The 25,264-nt window shown below is 45.3% G+C and overlaps 1 protein-coding gene and 1 long non-coding RNA gene across 2 annotated transcripts; one reads left to right on the top strand and one right to left on the bottom strand.

The window, feature by feature from the left end:
• Nucleotides 1–290: 290 nt before the first annotated feature.
• SAMD5 (sterile alpha motif domain containing 5) lies at nucleotides 291–22,114 on the bottom strand. Its single transcript, XM_029596796.1, has 2 exons — nucleotides 20,662–22,114; nucleotides 291–395 (listed from the first exon to the last, which is right to left on the bottom strand). The coding sequence occupies exons 1-2, from the start codon at nucleotides 21,124–21,126 to the stop codon at nucleotides 291–293; spliced, it is 570 nt and encodes a 189-aa protein (XP_029452656.1). The 5' UTR covers nucleotides 21,127–22,114.
• Nucleotides 22,115–22,798: 684 nt separating this feature from the next.
• LOC115088719 lies at nucleotides 22,799–24,841 on the top strand. The gene is made up of 2 exons (XR_003855835.1): nucleotides 22,799–23,110; nucleotides 24,427–24,841. It is a non-coding gene; the product is annotated as an uncharacterized LOC115088719 (long non-coding RNA).
• Nucleotides 24,842–25,264: the final 423 nt, after the last annotated feature.

The raw sequence follows: 25,264 nt of genomic DNA, 5'->3' as shown, positions 1-25,264 counted from the left end.
AGGCAGTTTCTGTGAAAGTTTCATGCGCTGATGAAGGCACAATCCATTTCGGTTCATGTGCCTTCATGCGCTGATGAAGGCAAAATCCATATCGGTTCATGAATCTGAATTCTTTCAGATCTTCGATCGCTGAATATTTTTCTTTTATCATTTGAAGGGCACAAATCCTAATGCTGGAGGGAGTCACAATCTAGTTATTCTGTCTGCATTCCATTACCCAGTCATTCAAATCATTTTCCATTCCATCAAAAGGCACAATTTTGAAAAGTAAGGCTTTAACTTTGGCATTTCTAGCCGTTTTTCCTCATTTTTTCTCCAATCTTTGATGAGTTTTCACCAATGTCAAATTCTCTTGCAACTACACAATTATTGGCCCCCTTTGCACATTCAATAACCTTCAATTTCAGCAATGCAGTATAAGATGAACTTTTTCTCTTCAGAGCTCATTTTCCTGAGGGAAAGAAGTTATTATTCTAATGGTTATCCCTCCTGTATGAATCCTTCCTTCCCTCCCTCATGGCTGCCCCTGTTGTATGCATCCTACCCTTGCTCCCCCATGGCTGTCCCTGCTGTCCGAATCCTTCCCTCCCTCCCCCATGGCTATCCCTGCTGTCTGAATCATTCGCTCGCTTCTCCTCCTGATCCCTTAAACTCACCCACTGTGATCTGGATGACGACTGCACTTGCTATTGCTCAGGAATGTCCTCCCTCCTCCTCCGCGGTACCCCAGTGTGGCAGTAAGACAGCTTTCTCCCCCACAACTCCTCCAGATCCCTTAACTCAACTGCTCACTGTTGCTATGAGGATGATGATGAACTTGCAGTCGCTCTAGTGCGTCCTCCCTCGCAGGATCCCAGTGGCGCACTTTGAACCATGTGTTTCTAAGTGTGCCAATCAGACCTTAGATTGGGAGGAGGGAGGATGTGCCTGCACAACCTCAAGTCCTGTTGTCGTTCTGATAGCAACTAGCAGATGAGTTAAGGAATAGGGAGAGGGTGCAGAGGAGAAGCTGTCCAAATGCCTCAATGAGACACCACGGGGGAGGAAGGAAGACATTTCCAAGCAACTGCAAGTGTTGTCCTCATAGCAGTGGGTGAGAGTTAAGGGATGGGAAGGAGGAGCATGCAAAGATTCAATCATACATTTTGAATTACCGGCACTAATGTGGATTGTCCTGTGGATAAGTTGATCGCAATTTTAAGGATTGATTTTTGGGTAAAAATTTTCAACTTATACGCAAGTATATATGGCATTTTTTGCAGAAAATTTGTACTTTTTGTTTTGGGAGACATTTTTTGCCACCAGTTCCTGCTGACAAAGAAGAAAAGATTTTTTGATTTTTGAATACTTTTGGGACTCTCTTCTACCAGAAGTCCAAGCTTTTACACAGAAAGGAGATAGGAATTCCCAGTCCTACTAGAAGCCCTCTCTCTTTCGCTCAAGTGCACTTGGTTAGGAGTTGCTTTTTTTGGATTTACTGAGAAGCAGTGGAGCTGAGGCTGAAGATTCCCAAGAGTCTGGGGCCAAGAAAGGCTTCCTGTGAAGAAGAGAGAGTTTTCCTCTGAGGTGTAGGGATTTTCTCTTTCTGACCTTGGGAAACCCACAGCTTGGGATAATGAGTAACCTCAGTGACAGAGACTTGGAGATGTGGAAGTGAGAAGCTGCTTGCATTTTGGTTGGACTTGTGCTCCTGAAATTGTTGGACTTTTTTTCCCTACTGTTATTATGCCCTATCTGGACTTTGATTCTTTTGGAGTTTACAATATATTTTCTAACTGTTTTGGAACAACATTTTTGGTTTGGACCTGCAATTTTTTCCCTTCATAAGTGCAAGTCTCCCCTTTGGGCTTCTCAGCTTTTGCTGGTCCCCAACTTGATTGAAACTCTATTTTTTAGTCTGTTGTAGGGCTGCAGAAGGGTCACTCACCACCCCTGCAGCCACCAAAAATGAGCCCCAACAAAGAAAGGGTGTTACACTGATTTGAGGGAGACAGAGAGGAGAAACACTCACCACCTCCTTGTGCTACCCCACTCCAGCATTCAACCCCCTCCTCAACGCTTCCATAATTCATTCATTTTCATATCACTCCCACCAGAAACATTCAACCCCCTCTTACACTGCTCCTTCCCCAAACATTGGCATCCCCACCTCCTCCAACATTCATTACTTCTGTACACCCGCTTTCTCCAAGTATTCAGTATCTGCATTTACCCCCTTTCCCCTCATCTCCTCTCTCATTCTGGCTTAAATGGAAGCACACAATTATCTGCTGGCAACAGTAGGGACAGGAGTAGGGAACAGACTGACTCTTCTCTGTCGTCCTGTCAGCTCCAGCCTTGTTCCTCCCCCTCTTGATTTCCAGTGCTGCCGTTTGCCAACAGTAGGGAAGAGTAAGGCTCTGTTCCCTGCTCCAGCCCCTCCCACCTATCTCTACAAGAGGGGAATGGCTGAAGAACAGCTCTTCTCTGCTGCATTCTGCTCTATGTCTTCAGGTTCCAGACCCTCCACTCCTTGACTGTCCAATGGCCAGGGAGATAGGAGAATAAACCACAAGTTGGCCACCACTGCTCTAGGTTTCCTATATCTCTTAAGACACCCAAAAGCTGAACTTCTCTTGCAGGACAGTCCGCTCTCCTTAGGTTACGTAAGGCGTAGGTGTATACTCCTGTACTCCTAATAGTTTAGTACCTTTTTGGCATCGAATCACACAGTCAGTCATTCTACCTTGAAAAAGGCGGTTGTATGGTTTCCAGATCCCTTTCTGGCAATCCAACTGGATTTCTCTCATTCCAGGCTAGGATTTTTCCTCCCTGGAAAAACCTTATGTAGAGAGCTCTACTGAACCTCTCTACTAGAAGAAACATACCAAGTAAATGGGGAGAGAAAAGAAATAGTTTGGCTGGGTTACAGCTCCCCCATGTGGGAGAAAGTAATGGTGGAGTCCTAACCATGAGATCAAGCTGGGAATGATGCCCTTTAGGGGGTCATAATTGTGTAGAGGGACCATCCCCCAGACATTGTGGTTAGCCTCCAAGAAAAGGCCATAATCTATCATGATACACATGATCCTTTTGCAGAGAGTCACTTTTTGAAGCCACTAGTTCTCTTCTCTTTCTGGGGTATCAGACAAAAATGTTTTAAAATGCAGCAAAATTAAACAACTCAAATGTCAGAGAAAACCATGACCAAGGATGCCTCAGTGTACCAGTACACCATGCATCCAACAAAAAAGAACAAAAATTTGAAATGATCAAAAACCTATCTAAAAAGAAACTAAATAGGTGAGAGTTGACTGCAAGGCCTTGATTCCAGCACTGCTGGGAAGCAAAAAGTCCCTGGATGTAGGAGAGAGAAATAGGTCTATGACCAGTGTGCTCTCCCAAAAAGATGAGACTGAAAAGGAACAATGTAAAGGTACTGCATGATGCACATGCCCAGCAGGGCATGCTCAAAGTTCGAGAACCTAAAAAATGCCATACTGGGTCAGTCTTAGATGGTAACTTTTGAAGGGGCATGCAGGCGCACACTAACGTCTGCGTGTCAGCACATGCCAGGGACGTGGCTATTTTATAAAATGCACATAGGCGTATACGATATAAAATAATCTAGGCGTGCACGTCTGCACCCTATTTTGCAACTGAGCACACACATCTGGGAATGAGCCATGCAAGTGGGGGAATTTTATAACCAGTGCGTGTCCATGCCATGACCAGCTTCACCAGTTCATTTACCCGTTTGCCCAGTATAGAGCTAGGTCCTCCAAACCTCCCCCCCCCCACCCCAGTTTAAAAGCCTGCACTCCCCCCCATTACCTCAAACAATTTAGACCTTTCAGGGATGGCTGTTTTTAATTTTCAACTTACACTTCTTCCATAGCAGAAGTAAAGCCACTGCTATTAATTGCATCAGTAGCATGGGATCTTCTTAGTGTTTGGGTAATTGCCAGGTTCTTGTGGCCTGGTTTGGCCTCTGTTGGAAACAGGATGCTGGACTTGATGGACCCTTGGTCTGACCCAGCATGGCAATTTCTTATGTTATGTTCTTACATGGCACTGGATCTGGGCGCAGCCCAGGCGAGTAAGTATTTGCATGCACAGCTCAGACCATGCCACTCCTGAACCACACCCAATCCCCCTTTTGAACATGAGTGAGATATTTGCATATTGGGAGATGTGCATACACGTAAGCGGCTTTTAAAATCCATGTGCATTTCTCGATTTTGGCATGTGGCAAGCTTTTAAAATTAACTCCACGTGTCCATCAAGACCAGCATCCTGTCTCTGACAGTGGACAATCCAGGTCACAAGTATCCAGTTGGATCCCAAAGAACAGGTCCAGTCCTTACTGCACATAACCAGGGATAAGCAGTGGCTTCCCCAAGTCTACACGGCTAATAGTGGTTTCTAGAAACTAACTTCAAACTTCTGTACTGAGCTCCATCTAATGATGTCACCCATGTGTGAGGACTGCCATCCTGCTTGCCCTTGGAGAACCATACATATGGCAGTCCAAAACCAGGACTGGTTCAGTTTATCTGCAATGGCATGGAGCCCATGTTATTCTACATAGGTTACAGGAAGGACAGTACAGAGCTCTCTACAAAATTAAATATTAATTCATCTACTGACTATATATTAGCCACCTTCTCCCCTCTCCATGGCAGTTTTACATGCAACCCTTTGAATTCTGACTAGCCTAATGTGCACAAATCAGAAGCTTAAAAAAAAAAAAAATGTACACAACGTTATCAACGAGTCATTAGGCATGGCTTTGCTCCACCCTCTACTTTAAGAGTGAACCTTCCTCCCGAACAACTTCTTACCCCCAGGGCTCTCCACTCCCTCCATCAGGAGGTCGGAAGACACATTTCTCTTGTTATTTCTGAAATAGAAGATAAAATGCAATGGCAGTTTATGAGCAAGACTTCGTGTGTAAAGCCTGCACGAGAAGCTTTAGAGTTAGAGAGGAAAGGAGGGCCAGAGCGTGTAACAGTGAAATCAATTTCAGACGGAAATAAAAGGATTTTGCTGTCTAATTACTTTGCCCTTCTTAGGGAACTTCTGGGATTTAAGGGACCAAGATGCAAGTCCTGAAATGAGCCTGCATCTCATGGAGCGATTGCAGAAGGAACAAATAAGCATTAGCAAGTCTAAGAGACAGAATGGGCATACCAGGTCTGGGGGTGTCTGAAGTTAAGAGGAAAAAAATCTGTGACGTTAAGAGGAAAAAAAATCTTTCCTGCAGGAAACAGATCATGGCCCACACTATTACAATGACAGAAGCCTGACCAGGCCAAGTGCGGTTACAAATTAGGCGAAATCCCTAAGTGCAGTTGGGCACAGAACAGCACACCTTTTCTTGGTATTTTATTTCCCTCCTGCTCCTTTTCTGCTTCCAGTTCAACCATAACAACCTCTATTGAGCTCTGGCACCATGAGACTTCATTCATAACTACCCAGGATTTTCCTCTATTTTAATAATCCCCCCCACTTATGATAGCTCTTGTAATAACAGTCCTGAGACAGGGACCACAGACCACAGCTTACTCCGTGTGCATGCACCTTAAATTTAGTTACCTATGTGTCACCATTGAACAATGGCTAAGATTCCCTCCCCAAGCGGCTGTGAACACTACCTCTGCAACATCCCCCCTGGCTGATCCCAGGAACAGACCCAGGTCCTCGCATGGCAGGGACCACTAGGCCAAAACACTGAATGGACATAGTCAGAGCTGGATAAAAAAAATTCCAGTTTTTCTAGCCTTGACAATAGTGATCTATCACAGGGATACTTGTTGTGTCATCTGGGTAGGTAGGCAGGCCCTATGTGTTTTTAAGCTTATAACTTTTTATTCCCCTCCAAACCATGTGAAATGAAACAGAAGCAATTTTTACAGCCATGGCTGTAAACAAACAGCAATGGCTGTTTGTTTTACAGCCATAGTTCAAAAGAGAAAAGTTAAAATCTGGCCCAGTGTGTAATATCTACACGCGGGCATAGATTTGTGAGTGCAACCTGGCGTGCACAAATCTACGCCCGATTTTATAACATGCGCGCGCAGCTGCGCACATGTTATAAAATCCGGGGTCAGCGTGCGCAAGGGGGTGCACACTTGTGCACCTTGAGCGCGCCGAACCCTAGGGGAGCCCAGATGGCTTTCCCTGTTCCCTCTGAGGTCGCTCCGAAATCGGAGCAGGCTCGGAGGGAACTTTCCTTCCGCTCCCCTCCACCTCCACCTTCCCCTCCCTAACCCGCCCCCCAGCCCTACCTAAATTCCACCCCCACCCCACCCCCCGCCACTTTTATTTTTCTATTTACGTCTGCCTGCCGGCGCGCGATCCCCCGGCATGGCCGCTGTGCCGGAGGCCTCGGTCCTGCCCCCGGACCAGCGCCCCACCCACATCCCCGTGGCTTGCACGTGTCGCCGGGCCTATGCAAAACAGGCTCAGCGCGTGTAACCCCCCCTGCGCGTGTAAATCCAGCCGGATTTACGCACGCAGGGCTTTTAAAATCTGCCCCTCATCGTGCATCAGGGAGACTGAATTGCAGCTGCGACAGGACTCAGCCTTCCTAAGTCTTCAGCCTTCATACTGCCTATAAGAGTATTTTCAAATTCCCATTTTGATATCCCCACAGGAGGATTACTACAGGAGTAATGCTCTGGCTTTCTGTCCCCACTATGTACAACTGATCTTCTAAGTCTCTGAATGAGTCTGGTTTTAAAATATATTTAGAATTAACTGCTCATACGCAATAGGAAGGAGATAAATACACTATTTGTCAACATAAAGGCAATTAAGGACAAATAACTGCAGGACACTGTCCATAGAAATTAAACCTGCGGTTTATCTTACATAAGGACTAAGTGACATCTGACAGCTTAGCGGGATTTCATTACACTTTCTAATTACAAAAAATGGCTTATGCCTATTCTTGTGGATCCTTATCCAATTCTGCTGCCTGTGCAATTTACAAAAACAAAAAACACTGAGCCTTTCAACTAAGGAAAGGCCCTCAATTGGAATGGTAGGTACGGAAATGGCCTACATACACAGTGCTCCAAAAAATGCATTTCTACACATCACAAAAAAAGGGCAGGGTAACTTGAACAAATATAAAAAAAGACCATACACACACTCTCCAAGCTGTGTTCAAATATCAATCAAGGCTGCCCTTAAAAAGGAGAAAATTCAGAAATGCACCTTATTAGTTCTTTAAAAATGTTATAAAGGAATGATCCATGAAGATAAGCATCTTCCTTTCCGCAGCCACAAGAAGTCACTAACTTTAGAAATCCCCCCCTCAGCATATGGCCTGAATTCAAATTTCACACTTAGCCAACACCAAGCAAATTAACTTCTGTGTAAGTCAGCATGACTGCTGTTTAAGCCATGAATTTTTGGATTAATGTAGCTGATTTAGAGTAAATATAAATATCATTGTAGATGAAATTTTAAAATAAATCATGAAGTCCTTCTTTTGTTTTCAGTTGTTTTATAAAAATTGATCCACTTAAACAAAGGGCGTCAAATGCCAGACTAGTTTGTGGCCCTCCAGGGCTAGCTGTCGACATAACCAAAATATACACGTTAACCCTAGACTCGAGCTGCCAAGTGCAAATAGCAGCTCATGAATATTCACTGTGGATGTACTGAAGACCAGACAGGATGGCATCCCTTGAGCACCGGAGTTCAACGCCTCTGATTAAACTGTGTAATCACCTTTAAAATAAAGCAACATCACGGGGCTGAGTTAAGCCTTTAGCAGAATTGAAAGCAGAGTACATGGTGCCTGTACACCTAGCATCCTGGGCTATGCAAAAGGAGAAATCCCTCCCCTATATGAATATTTTCTTTTAAATGAAAACAAAGTCTGTCACTCAAGATACCATTACCTCACTATAAGTACCAGTTTACCAAATTTTTGTGCTTCTATTCCTATCGTCCTTAATAAATGCTCATAGTGCTACAAGGAGTCAGCATCACATGAACTATATCAGAAAGTAAATAGCTGCAGGATCATCTCAGCTCACATGAATTAAATGGAGGTGACATTTGTTCAAAGAAAACATCTAACTGGTGACCACCTGGCCTTGGGTCATGAAGAACAGCCAAGCTGGTCCTGATTTTTCAACTTTTAAATCATTCAGGAAGTTTCTCAAAGAGAAAAAAAAAATAAAAAAAACTTTAGAAAAGGCATTGAAAAGCAAGACTAATTCTGCTGCTCCTGATGGACTGGGGCGGCTCATGGCAATATGCCGCCTGAGGCGGGGACCACATGCCGTCGCCCTCCACCGCCAAATTTAAATAAAATAACACCCCCCCAAGACTCACGAAAACCCTTGGTGGTCCAGCGGGGGGCCCGGGAGCGATCTGCCGCTCTCATGCCATCAGCTGCCAACAACCAAAATGGTGCGGTGGCCTTTAACCCCTACCCTGTGACAGGGGCTACTGGTGCCACTGGCCGGCCCCTGTCACAGGGTGGGGGCAATGGACGGCCCGTTCAATTTTTAAAATTTTAAAAAATTGCCCCTACCTTGTGACAAGGGCCAGCCAATGGTCCAGTCAGGAGCGGTTCTATAAATGAGGCAAGGTGAGGCGGACGCTTCAGGTGGCAGAATTTTGAAACATTAAATAGTGCCCCTTCAAAATTCCGCCCAGCCCCCACTTCACCCTGCCTCCCGTCACGCCACCCTCCCAACCCCCACCCCCCCAAGACTCACAAAAACCCCTGGTAATAGCCCCTGCACATGGTAGGGGCTAAAGGCCACCGGCGCCATTTTGGTTGTTGGCAGCCAGGAGCTGCAGATCGCTCCCAGACCCCCGCTGGACCACCAGGGGTTTTCGTGAGTCTTGGGGGGGGGGGGGGGGGGAGTGGCACGATGGGAGGGAAGGTGAGGCAGGGGCTAGGCAGAATTTTGAAGGTGCACTTTTTAACGGTTCAAAATTCTGCCTCACCTTGCCTCGTTATAGAACCGCTCCTGACTAGACCATAGTAATATAGTAAATGATGGCAGATAAAGACCAAAATGATCCATCCAGTCTTCCTAGCAAGGGCTGTAACTGCTGCTCCATGCAGGATACTCTAAGGGCAAGAAGGCTCTAGCCCAGCCATGAAAACAAATGATAGCCAGATCTCTCTCTCTCCCAATTGTATTTATTCATTCTTTCTTGCGGTGCACAGAGGACCTGCCTAGATGTAGAAGCACAAGTGTGGCTGGGAGGAGAGAGAGAGAGAGAGAGAGACGAAAGGAGGACTTAATCCTTTTGCCGGGAGCAAATTGAAACTTGCTCCGACGGAGCCCCAGACGCTGACTTCCTGATCCCGCCCCTGATGTCATCAACCGGGGACTAGCAGAGGGGCCTTCATAAATGACCCTACAGCGGCGCATAGGCTCCACCGGCGCCTTGCCTCTGGGAAACTGTCTGGAAAACTGAAAATAAGATCAGAGATTGACAGAGGGCAGCAATATAGGAATTATACCTTCATAAGCAAGCTCTCTCAATCTTGGAAGGGAGAGGAGAAAAAAAAAAAAACGCGGCGTGCAAGCTGTGACTGCACTGCTCCGGATACGATATTTTTTTTTATATCTTACTTGTGATAAGACATGCCCTCGAAAAGGAAAGGGAAAGTTAGTGTATCCCTCAACACCAACGATCCCAGCGGGGCAGCATACAATTCCGCAATACACAGCTTTTTACCCACATATGGAGGGGGCAAATATCCCCGCAGGTGAGGCTGGAGAAGGAGCCTCCATCTCATCTGGGAAGGTCACCTTTAGCCCCTCAGTCCTGAGGAAAAACCTTCATCGACAACCTCACAGATTGCTCCAGAAATGGTTATTACATCTAATGAGCCGGAGAGCTCCGTTAGTTTTGCAGAGGGAGTAACCGTGGAGCCTGTGAATCTAAATCTAGCAATGATTCAGGAGAATACAGTCTTGGCAGTACAAGGAGTTTTGCCTCAATTAACTGAAGTGGAGAATCTTTATCCTAAACCAACTGTAGTGACTTTAGACTCCATATGGGAACTTGTGGCACAGCTTGGGTCTGCAGTACAAAAATGTTCCCAGCAAATCGCAAGTGAACAAAAAGTGGACACTTTTTCTCAAGAATGTACTACCAAATAAGTCGAATTCAAGGGTTGGAAGATGGAGCAAAAAAAAGGGCTGGAAGTACAATCCACAATAATACAGGAACAATTACTGTTGAATAAAAAATTGAGTTATGGAAAATCGTCTGAGATGTCTTAATCTCAGGCTTTTGAACTTCCCCAAAATTATTGGTGAACAGTCCAGGATTACGTTAAAGAGATTCTTAACTGAGGTCTTGAAAATACCATTAGATAATTTGCCATCATTTAATAGAGTACACTTTCTACCTTTTTGTAATGTGAAAGGAAGAGATGAACAACAACATCAACTGGACTTGCAAAATTTAACACCGTTTTTGGAGTCCTCTACAATCGAAATTGTGGAATGAGCTACTCTATGAACCAGACCTCAGTCTTGTAATGCGCTGCTACTTCCAGAATTTAGGGGTAAATTTCCATGGTCATTTTATTCAGATATTTCCAGACCCTGCCAAAGCCACGCAGGAGAAGAGGAAAGGCTTCTTGTCTTTATGACAAGAACCCCAGTCATTAGGAGCAACATTTCAATTGAAGTTTCCATGCAAATGCATTTTGAAATTAAATAAATGAAGTTTATGTATATTTTTCCCCCGAACAATTAAAAATGTTCATTGATTCCTATAAAAGGTTGCTCCTAACCTCCTCACCTCAAGTAAGTCCTATAACCCAGGAATAAAGAAAATAAATGGATAGATAGCATGTTCATTTCATTTCATTTTCATTTAAAAGAATTTATTAAACGCCTAACACAAAAAGGCCTAGGCGATGAACATAATTACATACATAAAATCAAATCATTACAAACACATGGTTTCACAGAAACCAAAAATCATAAATCATAACAATAATAATACACATCATAATAACATAAATAAGACCAATTACTGAATCATCAGCTGTCATGTAGCAAAACTTCTCTCCGCAATTTTAAACATTATGTTGTGCTATTTCATGCAAATAAGTATGTTTCTTTTCTGGTAAGTTCCTTCATTTTTTTTTTGTCTCCTACTCCTACTCCCAGTAACTTGTGGTCCAGGTAAAAATGAATGATTTGTGTTATAAAAATTTAATACATTTATTTTAATATAGTTTGTTTCTGTACAAAGTACATGACTTTGCAAATATTGAGAAAAACTCAATAACAAATTGAAAAAAAAAAAAATCACAAGTGCGGACTGCCCCTACCCTGCGCCACGATCACGTGTGAACTTGATCAAACTGTTGAAGAAATGTAAACAGCCAGATAGCTAAATCATACGTAAGATATGCCTGGATGGAAACCAGTGAAAAATACTTATTAAAAAAAAAATTTGGCAGATATATTTTTTTGCTGAAAGTATGTAATATCTTTCCTTTAGTGATAGAGCTGCCATCACAGTCACCTCACAGTTGGGGGAAGGGAGATGAGGATCTCCTTCTCTGCAGTTATGTGGCCAGCTTCATGGAAGACAAATAAGGCCTGATCCAATAAGCACACTACAAAACCTACCCAAAGAGGAAGCAAAACCACAAGGGGAGGAATGTCAAGTTTGAAACTACCTTGTCCCAACTGACACAGGCAGACACCATCATCTCCGGCATGTGTGCTGTATCGTGTCTGGGACTGCTCATAGCAGAATTACAAAGTCACCGCAAGCCCGGACACTGAGACCAGAAGGACCTACTGCTCTTGGGTTGAACATTTTACAGAGATTTTACATGAAATCCCTTTATACATCTACTAGATAAATGAAGCTTGACCGACGTGCCGCAAATGCGCAGTAGAGAGCAACTCTACCGTGCATGCGCAGGCAGCACGTCGGTCAGATCTTGCCAGTAACAAAAATGGCGCAGCAAGGAGCAGTAGCGGCGGCAGCGACGAGCAGAAGTGGCGGCGGCGCACACGAGGGAGGGAGGGATCTCCCCCAGAGATCTTCCGTCTGCGCCATCCGGAGGGGGAGTGACTGGGGGGAGGGAGACATGAGGGGTAAGGAAATGGACTGGAAAAAAAAAATTAATGTAGCCCGTTGTTACAGGCTTAACGGCTAGTTTGTAAATAAGCAGTCTGGATTTTTAAGCTGAAAAATCTCAGCAAAATCAGAGGGCATAATAAAAATGGTCCGCCTAACTCTGCCTACCATACCAATAGTACATGTATGTGTCTGCATTATTAAACTTCAAAATATTACTAAGCATAGTTAGAACTGCATCTACCACAACCCTGTGTGACAGGATTCGACTCATTAACAAAACCTGGAGCTAATGGTCTCAGTGTGTAACATCTACCTGAAGTGCAGAGGATGCTGAGATGGCAAGAGGTTATCCTGGAGCCAGAGCCCTGGGCCATCTGTGTGTCAGATGGTGTTATCTGCCTTCCTTGACAGAAAAGAGGAGTACATCCCCTAGGGGCTCAGTCACTGAGCAGACGTGATAAAACCCTGACTCTATTGAGTCAGGGGGTGCTCCGGTTTGCAAGGGAAAGAGACTGGTTGGAGCTGTGATCCTCTCTCAGGATTACAAAAGGGAGTAAGTAGCAGGAGTAGGGCAGGGATTTTTCCTCTGAAAATCCCCAGAGACCTGAAGAGAAGAAGCAGAGGGTGCCGTACAGCCTAGATGTTTAAAAAGTAAAGCCTGTGCTTAATTAGAGAAAGAACTTATCTGGACCAGGAGGCCAGAGGGAACTTGCTTTGGGGCTCGGAGGAACCTGATGCTGCACCAGAAGGATTTTTTCCTTTAGCTCAACAGGACATTCTTGTGAGTAACTGTTTTGCTAACTGATGAAACTAAAGAGAGGACCAGGCTAGGCTGTGCAAAAGATTGAGGAGAGAGAAGAAGCAAAGTAACCAGAGTCCCTGTGTTGCTGTAAGGAGAAATTTATTTAAGGAAAGGAGCTATAAAGAGAAAAGTTAAAAGATTTTCTGGAACTGTAATTCTGTTTAATTTCTGCATCTACATGAACTGTCATTATGTTTAGTTTTGAAGATTCTTCAGTAAACTATGTATTTTTTTAGCACAACTCGAGTCTGGAGAGTGGTTTGTTTGTTTGTGTGGAGTGTTCTCAGCCTGGTACTGGCCCAGCTCACGGCCCTGGAGATTGAATTCTTCTCCTCAGGATAGCAACCCCAATGTTCCCCAAGGCTAGAAAAGTGACATCAAGTGTACAGGAGGTTACAAAGGCCTACCAAGAAATATATGAATTCAATAGATTTTATTATTTTCTCCTGACTCTACTGCTGCCGGCCTAAGTTTATGTCACTTTGGGATATCAAGTCCAAGTTTTAAATTTCAGACATGCTCAGAATACAATAGTTTCTGCAACTGGAAATACAAAAAAAAAAAAAAAACCAACAACCCAGGATTCCCCCCTCCCCCCCTCAAAAAAAAAAAAAGAACACACATTCACACTTGCTACAAAACTCAGGATGACTCTGCAATATCAGACAATATGAAATTTAATCTTACTTTCTTTTCCTTGAGGCCTGCTAGATCAGTCTGTACCAATGGGATTTCCTGTTCCACAGACAGAGGACACACCATTCCCCCCCCCCCCCTAAAAAATGATCATTGGCTAAAAGGAAAGTGTGGTCTCAGGCAGCTGCCAGTAGTCTTTTGTCAGAGAAATGAGACAACTAACGCCCCCTTTAAGAAAATTAAAAAATAAAAGAAACCTTCCCCGATTCCCCCCATACTTATTTTCTTTTGTGTTTTTTCTTTTTTAGGTGATAGAGGAAACTTGAGACGCTAGCGCCCCCCCCCCCCCCTCCCAGGTGGGGGTAGGAGGAAAGAAAAGAAAGGAAAATAAAATAATGGCACATCTCAAAGGCAAAATTACATCCTGGTAGCAACTGAGTACCGGGATGGGTCCTGGACTGGTCTAGCAGGACTCAAGGAAAGGAAATTAACAAGTAAGATTAAATTTCACATCTTTTCCTTCCTTTTAGACCAGTCTGTACCAGTGGGCGGTACCCAAGCTGTACCTAAGCTAGGTGGGAAAAAAACAGGGCTGCCTTAACGTCTGCTTTGAAAGCAGAGTGACTTGGCCCTCACACCCAAACTGTAAAATTTTGAACTGAATGTAAGGACAACCAGGTAGCCACGTTACAGATTTAATCTGGGGGCATCATAGTTGCCCTCTGCCCTTGAAATGTGAAATGTGCATAGAGCATTATGGATGCTTGTGAGCCATTGAGTAGATAAGCTGAAGATATTGCTTCCTTAATCCATTTGGCCAGCAAAGCCTTGGAGGCTGCTTTCCCTTTCCAGGAGCATCCATACAACACAGACTGTCCATTTTCCAGATAGATTCCTTTCTCCCTTCCAATCCTCGCTGCCTTTGAAGGCTGGGAAGGACATGAACCGATTTAAGTAGGAGAGAGACATCATCTTGGGCAGGAAGGATGGGAAGAAAGGTGACCATATCTGGTGAAAACAAAAAATAAGAGTCCCTGCATGAAAGAGCCCATAGTTCCAAGATATGTCCTGGCAGAATAGATAGCCATGAGAAAGGCCATCTTTAAGGAGAGATCCTTAAGAAATGCTTCTCACTGGTTTGAAGGGAGAACCCACCAAGGCTGTAAGAATCAGACTGATAACCCACTGATAGACTATAGGCCTAAATGGAGGACGGATGAGCTTCACTTCTCGTAAACAGCAAACTATATCTGGATGCAATATCCGGTTGATAAGAATGTTTTCCCCTTCATTCCATGTAAACCGATTTGATATGACACCCGTCATGAAGGTCGGTATATAAAAGAACTAAATAAATAAATAAATAAATAAATGCTAGGCTACCTGAGGACCTTTCATTGCACCCCATAACAGGATATGGCTGCCACTTGCACCTTCAGGGAATTGAGCGCTAGGTCTTTATCTAGCCTTTTTTGAAGGAAGCCCAGGATACATGCAACATCTGCCTTTCAGGGAGAGGTTTTGAGTGTGCGACAGACATCCTCGAACAGGCGCCAGATCTGGATTAGGCTAGGGAAGCAGAAATGTTTCATGCCTTTAACATGTTCAATATAACTACCAAGGAATAGCCTTTCCTATGCAGCCTCACCTTTCCAAGGTCAAGGCCATAAGTGAGAATCAAGAGGGGTCTTTCATCGGGACTGAGCCCTGCCACAGAAGCCTGTGCCCCTGTGGTGAGTTGCACTGGAGGAAGAGAGCTTATCCAGGATTTTATTAGGTCTGCATTCCATGGTCAATTTGGCCAATTGGGGGCTACCAGCATTACTGTTGAAGAACAATCTTCCATCCTCTTTATTACCCTGCCTATAAGTGGCCAAGAGGAAGAGGTAGAGTAGGTCACCCCTTGGCCAGGGTTTGATCAAAGTCTATTTCACTACACCCTGCTTCTTTCCATCTGCTAAAAAATCTGCTGGTTTTGGCATTCAATCAGGTATCCATCAAATCCATGAAAAGGGGGGCCCACTGGTCCACTATCTGCTAAAAGGCTTCCTAGCTGAGCTCCCACACTCCTGGATCCAGCTTGTTTCTAATGACAAAGTCTGCTTGGATGTTCTCACTTCCTGCAATGAGGGCTGCGGAGAGGCAAATTAATTTTGCTCTGCCCATGTGAAGAGCAGGCTTGCTTCTTCTGCCAGCTGGAGGGGCTATAGATGCCTCCCTGCTTATTCACATATGCCACTACTTATTCCCAACAGGGTCCTGACTGCCCTGGAGAAAATGCTACAGGACTAACCTACAGCCTTCATCTCTAATCTGTTTATTGACCAGGTTGAGACTTCTACTGTCCAGCAGCCAGCCCTAGCAATGAGAACCCCAGCCATATGTCCTGGCATCCAAACCATGAGGATCCATTCGGAAGGTTCTAGCTCAACTCCTTTTTACAAATTCATGGGATTTAACCAATGGTTCAGGACTTTTCTTTGCTACACAAGGTAGTACAAGGTGGAACTCATAGTCCTCGGAGACGGGAGGCCAACAAAGTAAAGTCAAACTACTGTAGCAGGCGCATGAGTGCCCCGGTCCATGGGACTAAATCCAAGGTGGATGTCATAAGGCCAGGGATTTGAAGTCAGTCCCACACTCTTGGCACTTTTTCTGCTTGGAAAGCTCAAACATAAGTGGTCACGTTTTTGACTCTTTTGTGGATTAAAGTAACTTGTCCATCCTTGGTATTAAACAGGGCTCCAAGAAACTCTAGGGACTCAAGGACATTAGGCTGTTCTTCACATAATTCACCACCCATCCTAAGCATTGCAGAAGCTGGACACCCACTGACTCTCCTGAAAGGACTTAGCTCCAATGAGCCAATCGTCCACGTAAAGGAGTACCATTATCCCCTGCTTCTGTAGGGCTGCCACTATTACCATCACTTTGGTGAGTGCTCTTGAGGCAGTCACAAGCCCAAAGGGTAGTGCCTGGAACTGAAAATGTTTGCTTATGATGTACAATTGGAGAAGCTTCTGATGGGCACTCTGGATAGGAATATGGAAATAAGCCTTTGCCAGATCTAGGGAAGAGACAAATTCTCCTTTCCTTACCACCATGCTGACAGTGGAGCATTTCCAATTTAGAAGTGAGGACTTGTTGACCCCTTTTAGGTCCAGGAAGGGCTGAAAGGACCCATTTTTGAAGGGATTATGAAATAGATTGAATATGTGCCTTGGCCTTGCTCGTGAGATGGTACTACGGTAGGATTATAGCTTGAAGATTTTGTAAGGGAGATGCAGTGGAAATTATGAAGGCACCTGGAACGGGCATAGCCAGCTCCACAGAATATTTTCTTTGTACAATATCCATTAACCACTGTTTGTGATGATTTGGGCCCACTCCTGGTGAAACTGTAAAGGGCAAATGCCTACCAGTATTACCACCAGTGGGGCCCGCTGAATGTCATTAGGCCTGGGAACTAAAGTGGAATCATCTTTTGCTTTTCTGGCCCCTCTAAAGTAGTGAGCTTTAGTCCTAGCGGTCTGTGGAGAGGATCTATTGGCTGGTCTGAATCTTTGAAATTCTCGGGCTCGACGTTCCCTCCAATCTTGAGCCCCAGGATGGGTTTTGTCTTCTGGAAGTCTCTAAGTCTGGGACTCACGCAAGTCCTTGACTTACTTTTATAGATCATCTTCAAACAGCAGGACACCCTGAAGGGGAACTTGCAAAGACAAGCCTTAGAAGAAGAGTCTGCTGTTCAGTGATGCAGCTAGAGAAGCCTCCTGGCTGCTATCTCTGAAGCTATCACTCAAGTGAATATCCTGACTAGGTCATACAAGGCGTCTGCTAAAAACGCCACCCCAATTCCAAATGTAGTGTTTCTGAGCTCTTTGGGAGCTTGTTGAATCCAGCATACTACTGTTCAGGCAACATACCCTCCAAATATAGAAATTTGTATTACCATAGTATTTGTGGTAAAGATTTAAATCTTCCTGTCCTACAGATCCTTAAGTGCCATCCTACCCTTTATCATTATGGTTGTCATGTGAATCACTGCTGATACTAGGGCATCCACCCTGGGAATTCTTAGAAGATTGTTTTTATCCTCTAGTGGTAGGGGGGATATAGTTTGCTTAGGATTCTACTGCACTTAAGCCCCCCTTGTTAATGCAATTGTCTTGAGGGCCTCATGCAGTGGAAAGACTTTCTAGGGCTTGTGTACACCCAGTAGAATAGGGTCTTCTCTCATATGAGTCATCTGCCTTAGCACTTGTTATCTTAAGGGTGTTTTTTCAGCCAACCTTATACATGAAATGAGAGTGGGAGGGGAGGAGAAGGAAAGGCAGGAGACAAGGAGGTAAGAGCTTGAGCACCTTCTGTGCCAAGAACTGGGCTGTCCTGTGATTCCTTGGGTCTGAAGACGTGAGAACTCACCTTCTAGGGGTGATCAACCAGATCCTAGAGTTACTGGTATCGACCCCAAGGGTGCCTACAACCAAGCTCTACTGGCGAAATCAACCCTGCAGGATTGCCAAATCTGGGAACTTTTGAGTTATAGCCACCCTAACATTGCTGTTGAATGAAGGGGGTGGAGGGGAGGGGGAAGGAATGTAATATTATATATCAGCTTTCGCTTTGTCACCCCCCCCAACTAATCCACATTTTCTCTCTCTTTATCCAACCCACCACCATTACCTGGTCCCCCTCCAGAGATGACCCCAGCAAACTCCCCCTTCCTGACCCCAGCACTCTCTTTGCTCTTACCCCCTAAAAGTCACAGCTTCATGACCTTTAACGGAGCGATTTGCAGAGTGAGTTCTGTGTGTGCTGCAGCCCTCTCTTGTTTCTCCCTGTATGCTGCTTGCAGTGTCTACTCCAATCTCACCCCACTTCTTCTGTTCTCTGCAGGCTTACTGCGGAAGGGGAGTGGCTGAGTTGGATACAGAGAGGCCATGAGATTTCTAGTGTTTCCTCCGAGACCTTGCAAATTAATGCAAATTCCCTCTGGGTGAAATCCTGAGAGCTCCCAGATGTGAGGACGGCCCCAGGAGCACAGGCTACTCCACCAGGCTGAGGCCTAATCTTGGCTCTGAAATATTTTTTTTTAATAGCAAGTCCTCTCGTGTCCACAACGCCAGAGACAGAGACAACAGGCATTTGCCTAAGACCACGCCTCTTTTCTAGCCAGTGATGATGTCATAGGGAAAAAATGTGTGTCCTCTGAATCCAGTGGCCGTGGAATGGGAAATCCTACTGGGATAGACTGAAGTAGGAAGAAAAGGAAGTAGTAATTAATATAACTGAAAAAAACAACAGTATCTAAACAGTGTCATCCTGTCTGTATCCAAAACACATGAAAAACATTTCAAGGTAGCAACGCCTACAACTTGTTCAGATTTGAATGAGATGTTCAGTGGTCTCCAAAGTCTATGACGTTAAAAAAAAACAAACAAACAAAAAAAAAACAGGCAACCATTTTCCCCATTTACATATTTCTCAGAATTAGTAGAAAATATTTTTAAAGAAAAGAAAACAAATTTTGCAAGTCTCAGTTGAATCACCACCATTGGTGCAGTTCTGTTTTTCAGTTTGAAGTTGCCCCCTCCTTCTGTGTTATGGAAGAAGAGTTTATACTGGTTAAAACAAGCAAGAATGAGGAGAGAGACAAGAGGAATAAAGGATGCACTGGGCATGAACAGAGAAAACCATGACAGGGCCCAGACCTCTACAGAAATGACCAGAAAAAAAAAAGCAAGCAAGCATTCTTTAAAAAAAACAAACTCCCCCCCCCACCCCCCACCCCGAAACCCAGAAGAATGAACCACTGAAAAAATTCTGGTAAAAGAGTAAGAAAATAAAGACATTTTATCAACATATTTTATGTCTCCAGAATTATTGCTGCCTTAAGTAACTAACCCCCTTGTAAAGTAGTTATCTTCCATCTCCCCCCTGCTTCTTTCAGCCAGGCTTCTATGCTCAGCCCAGAGGCCAGCAAGGTTATCTGGCAGGACTCCTGCTGGTCGGTTGCAGGCTTGACACATCTGGCTAATGTCTGTATAGAAGCTGAGAGCATGCTAATAGGAATGGGGATTGCAATTATTAACCTGTAAGGCATCCTTGCCGGCAGACAGAGGGAGAAAAATGAAAAGGAGGATTGTTACCATCACAGCCTTCTCATTGGAAGCAAGTGGGAGAGATTGCGTGAGACGGCGTGTGCCAAGCCCTACCTGTAGAGAAAAGAAGCAGAGAAGGCCAGTGTATTCCCCCCCCCCCCCCCCTTCCGAAAGTCCTCCTCTGTCTGCTCCAGCCGTGTGAGGAAGCAAAGCGTACAGTCTCCCGACAACCGGTATATTCTCAATAACACCCCTACCCGCAGGGATGCCTGCCTCCCCTCCACACATAAGCTTTCAGTCAAAAAAAAAGAAATCTGCTGGAGAGGGAACCCCTTGATCAATTATTTTCTTTAAAAAAAAAAAAACCTCTCACAAAGAACTGAAGATCTCCTTGACTTGAAATTTGTAGCACATTTCTGGGTAAAGTAAAATGCAACTTCTCACCATTTAACAAAACACATAAGACCACACAGACAACTCCAAAGTTTAGCAGCTGCTATTTCCATTTCATGCTTATATTGCCACCTTCCCCAAAGGAGGAGGACCCGAAGCAGTTTACATCCAAATAGTGCAATCCAACATATAATAGATACAATAATAATAATAATATAAAAATCCTTAACAGACCTACCATATCCCTACTCTCACTTGGGAAATAACAGGTGATATCACACAGCTAAACACATTTCCTCTCAGTTAATACAGTTGGATTCTCCGTATCATCAACAATACACTCCCTTCAAAATTAAATACAAAAAGTACAGCATATTAGAAATACATCATCATTAAAATTAAAGATAACTTTTACATAATTTCCTGTCTCATTTCCCCAATCACACATCCCTCTTCTGGCAGAGATCCACCGACCCACTAATACTCGGGCTCCAGAAAAGGTCAACATCCCGCAAACCAGAAAGCTACCACAGTTTCCAACAGTTGCTATCCCTACTCCTTTCCCCAAAATGTATTTTTCACTCTGCATTGGACCAGGCAGCAGGAACATATAAAAAAAGCCGATGGAAGTTAACCTCTTCTTACCTTGTTGGAGTAAGGGGGCTTGCTCAGGTTGATCCCGTCCCGGAGGAGTTTATCCCTGATCATGATCTTCAGTTTGAGTTTGGGATAGACCACCAGATCCCTGTCCGCAATGTGGCCCTTCGGACCGCCCTGGGGCCCCTGCGGGTCCCGGGGGACCTCCCACCAAGCTTTATTCTGGCCCCGGTCCACCAAATGTCTGGTGTAACCCTGCCGGGGGGGCGATCCCTGTGGCTCCAGGGTGAAATACAACCCGCTGGCCGCCTCCTTCTCCTCCTCCTTCAGCCTGCGCACGGCGGCTCGGATCTTGCGCCGATGCTGGGGGATCCACACCCCGATTGCATCCAGATCCGGATCCCCGATTTGCTTGCAAACTTCCAGGTCATCGTAGCCGTTATCCACGAAGGACTGCGCGTATTGCAAGAGCTGCAAGGTTTTCAGCCACTCGCAAACTATGTTGGTGCACATCGCTGACCACAAACAAATACAAAAAAAAATTCCAAGGAAGCTTCTCTTTTCCTAAAAAAAAAAAATAGAAAGCAAAACATATAGCTCACAAATAAAATATCAATATCCAAAATCCTGACCAGAAAAAAAAATCCACACCGAAAAATACAATTTAATTCCCAAAGCGAATCAGGAGCTGACAGTTCTCCCTTCTTCCCACAAGTAATCCAAACGTTGATAGATGAGTCTGACAGTCAGCAGGGGTCTGATACCTGATGCAGTAGTAGAATAGCCTTTCCAAAATAATAAAAATCTTACAGTCGCTTAATAAGCCTCCTTGGCTTCAGCAGTGATACAACGGGATGATTTTTTTGTTGTTGTTGTTGTTGCTCGTTTTCTTCACTTTCGTTGACTTTTTTTTTTTTTTAACATAAAGCACGCGCTGCCTAAGCCAAAGTACACCTTTGGCATGGGGTTGCAGAAGGAAGCAGGGGATCCCTACACAATACACTCTGTTGCAATTTCATTTCTCTCTCTCTCTCTTCGTGGGATCTGACTTCAGGTTTTCGCCGCTTTTCCTCTTCGCCGACCTCTTCTGTGGCTTTTCGTTTGTTCTTGTCGGCTCCCCAAACGCAAGGACGAGCCTGCATTTTCCTGCCTCGGAGTTACTTTCCCAGCCTCCTCCTCCTCCTTCGGGTCTGAGACGCCCGCTAGACAAGGCTTCGCCCTCCGGCGAGAGAAGCCGGTCAATGCGAGCCGTCAGTGCCGCCGAGCAGCTCTGCCCCTGCTGCTCCCTCGGCGTTTCATTCGCAGTCGCTCTCTCCACACCTCCCTGGGAAAAGAAACATGCATGCCGGCTCTCTTAACGTCCGCCGGCTTCCTCTCAGCAGCACCCGGAGGGCCACGCCTTTTCAGCGGCGATACATTTGCAAGACGTTTGGCGATCCGGGGGGGGGGAAGCAGCCAGGTCGCGAGGAAAGCTGCGGCCTGAGCTACTTCTCCGAGGCTCACTAAGATTATTATTATTGATAATTCTTTTGATTCTCCCTCTCTCTCTTTCGGGAGGTGGGTTTTCCCCGGTGATGAGGGGGGCGTTAACCAGTCGCTCGTTTTTTTTGTTTTTTTTTTTCTTCGCTTAATAATCTCTCTGCCCTCGCCTGCTTCCTCTCCCCCACCTGCATGGGGTGGTTTGATGTTTTCCCTCTTAGTTAACTGCTTGCCATTCCTTCACGCCCTGACCAACACACCAAAAAAAAAAAAAACAAAAACAACACAAAACACAAACAGACCACGCTGTCTCCTAGTCTATATTTTCGTTTCCTTTTCTTTCACGCCCTCGGAATGGCTGGGGTGCCAATGACAGAAGCGTCCACCCCCTAGCAGGTTCCGTATAGGAGCGAGCGGGGAAAGCCCCCCCCCCCCTCCCCCGGTGTCTTGCTCGGTGTAATTAAATAAGATGGGAGCGAGCTGCTTCCCGCGCAAAACACCTCCGCGTGCATGGGGAAAGGGTGGGGGGAGACTCTAAATAGATTTGGGGGATTAGGTATGTGAGCCTAGTGCGGGGCAGTGCCTCCGATTTCCTCTCTCTCTCTGCTTCCTTCTGCCCTGCGACTCCGTTAGGGAGCAGGGCACAATGGGGCGGGTAAGGCAAGGTAGGCAGGGCTAAAGGGGAGGGAGTAGAAAAGGGAGAGCCAGCACGGGGCAGCCCCTCCTTTTCGTCCTGTGCAGAGTTGCTTCATCAACTTCAGATCACCTCTAGGATCAAGCAACTTTATCCTCCTTGCTATATCAGTTTTGCTTCCCGGTTCCTCGTGCTCCAGCGCTGCCGAGCCCAGCCGGGGTGGTTCCTCTCTCAGCACGGCTGTGCTGTAACAGACTGATCTCTCAGCACGGCTGTGCTACAACAGTTTTGCTTTTACTTTCACTTTGCCTCCAGCACGGCTGTGCTGTAAGAGGAGCAGATCAGCTAAAGGAGCAGGAACGATTTCTTTGATGACATCATTGGGTAAAGTACAAACGTTTTGTGGCTTATAGGCAAAATGTTGAGAATATTAATGGAAATTTTGTGCTGCTAAGGTCGGGAAGGTATGCTCACCCCCTTCCCCCTCCCCCTCCCCCATTTTTGCATTGAGCTAGCTCTGCATTACCAGTACCTTATTTAATGAAAAGGTTTTGAATGCATGGCTGCTTCTGCCTGGCATGTTATTTTATTTAAGGAAATGCCTTACACATAGCTGGTTCTATATATTTTAACGAATATATATTTAGTGAAACGCCATGGGCACATGGCCACACTTTACCTGTTGTTATATATATATTTTATGAGCTCATGGCTGGCTTTCAGCACAATGCTTGCTCTGCATTACTTGTTGCTGTATTTATTGAAAGGGCAGCGAGTGCAGGGCTGGTTATCATTCACTTGTAGCCTTTTAAGAAACGCCATTGAAGGGGTCTGCATATGGTGAATGCATAGGTGGTTAGAGCACATGGCTGGCAGTAGCAGGCTTGGTAGCTCAGTGGTTAGAGCACTGATCTTGTAGGCTTGCTTTACTTTAAAATCGACGTTTTCTATGTATTGCTTTACCCCTCGCTCTCTAAATTGCTAGGAAGTGGGCAGGCTTCATGTCTACCATGCTACCTTAACAACCTGTGGATGTGCTTTGTTATACCTAAGTAATCTGACCAATTAAAAAGTAGCCAGCATCCCCGTAGTTGGGAATTCTGATGATATGTCTATGGGACAGCGGTATGGCATCTGAGTGCTCAGCCAGGTTAACAAGATGTTTTTTTTATATTAATCCTAAAGGTGATATTTAGTATTTGGTTATTATTTAAAGGGACAGCTGTCCATGTGCACGTTTATACTGAATTATAAGGGGGAAAGGACCCTCAGCTTGATAGATATGATGATTTAGGCTGCGCTATGCAGCTCTATACAAAGTAAATTTAAAATATTAATGAAAGGTCAGCTTACATCTTAGCATGGTATTGTGGTTCTTATTGTAAGGGCTTGCCAGCAGCCATCTTTAAGTAGCACATGGCAGGGGTCAGCCCATGGCAGCAGCCATTTTGGGGGTCAGCCCATGGCAGCAGGGTCAGACCATGGCAGCAGCCATTTTGGTAGGTCAGCACATGGCAGCAGCCATATTTAGGATCGCCATGAGCATATTTTGACGCCGGTGCCGGGATAATCCCAACTGAGATCCTGGTGGTGTATCAAAAAAAAATTAAGACAAGTAAATCATTAAAGTCTGCTGATCAATTAATTGTGACTTTGTAATACAGTATTTACCCACCCTCACCCCCCCCTCCCCCATTTAGGAGAGTCCAACAGGCGGTTCGGACTGTGCAAGCGGCCTAGCAGAGCCGGCGCAGTTCCTCGACGCTTCAACGGCCGAGAGGGAAGAAGCAAGAGATGCTGAGGCGAGGCGATTAGAACAAACGTTCCCGACTTCCACGGTCGGGTCGACGGACGCTATGGCTTCAACGGCCAGGGGTCAAAGGACAACTCCGCGGCTTATACGGCCAAGGGGTGTGCACCCGCCTCAGCTGATTTTCATACCTTCAACTTTTAGAAGCGTGGGGGGGGCCATCGCTAGTCACTAAATTTGTTATGATCAGTTATGCAGTTGTGTATAGTTACAATGATGTTATAGTTATGCTTGCTAATTGCCGTTTATTCAGTGCTTATGGGCTGCGGCCAATTTTATCCAACCAATAAAATCTGCTTTTCGAATGAAGGCATTGCAATTGCGCCGTATGTTGGAAGTGGGAGGCGGGGGTGGGAGGGGGCCAACGCAGCCTTTACACTACCCACATTGTGTCACCAGCAGCTGTGCCCTTCTGTGGGGCGAGGCCCCCACCCCTACCTGATGTTACCATCTACACTCAAAACAGGCGTAAGGGTGAGGGGCAGGTGCTGGCAGAAATGGTTACATGTTCTTGCAAAGGGTTGGGGGGGGGGAATACCATATTAAGGAGAGGTATTCAACCCAGTGTTTAATGTTTCTCTTGTGGTGAGGGTAAGCGAAAAGTGGAAACGATTGGAGAAACAAGCTGTTCAGAAGTACCATGGGGTAACCAGAAATGCCAAGAAGCTGGTGGCAACTTGTTGACTAATCAATTTATTGAAGCTTTCTAGGACAGAGTCTACTTGGTC

This window comes from Rhinatrema bivittatum, chromosome 3 (assembly GCF_901001135.1).
Source record: "Rhinatrema bivittatum chromosome 3, aRhiBiv1.1, whole genome shotgun sequence".
Classification (NCBI taxonomy): Eukaryota; Metazoa; Chordata; class Amphibia; order Gymnophiona; family Rhinatrematidae; genus Rhinatrema; species Rhinatrema bivittatum.
Note: the sequence above shows the minus strand (reverse complement) of the source record. Positions and strands in the feature narration are given on the sequence as shown.

Excerpts from the sequence above, each read along its gene's own strand:
- SAMD5 (XM_029596796.1), bottom strand. The coding sequence starts at position 21,126 with ATGTGCACCAACATAGTTTGCGAGTGGCTGAAAACCTTGCAGCTCTTG. Across the intron at positions 396-20,661 it reads AGCCCCCTTACTCCAACAAG|GTTATTGAATGTGCAAAGGG; the intron begins GTAAGAAGAGGT and ends CTGAAATTGAAG.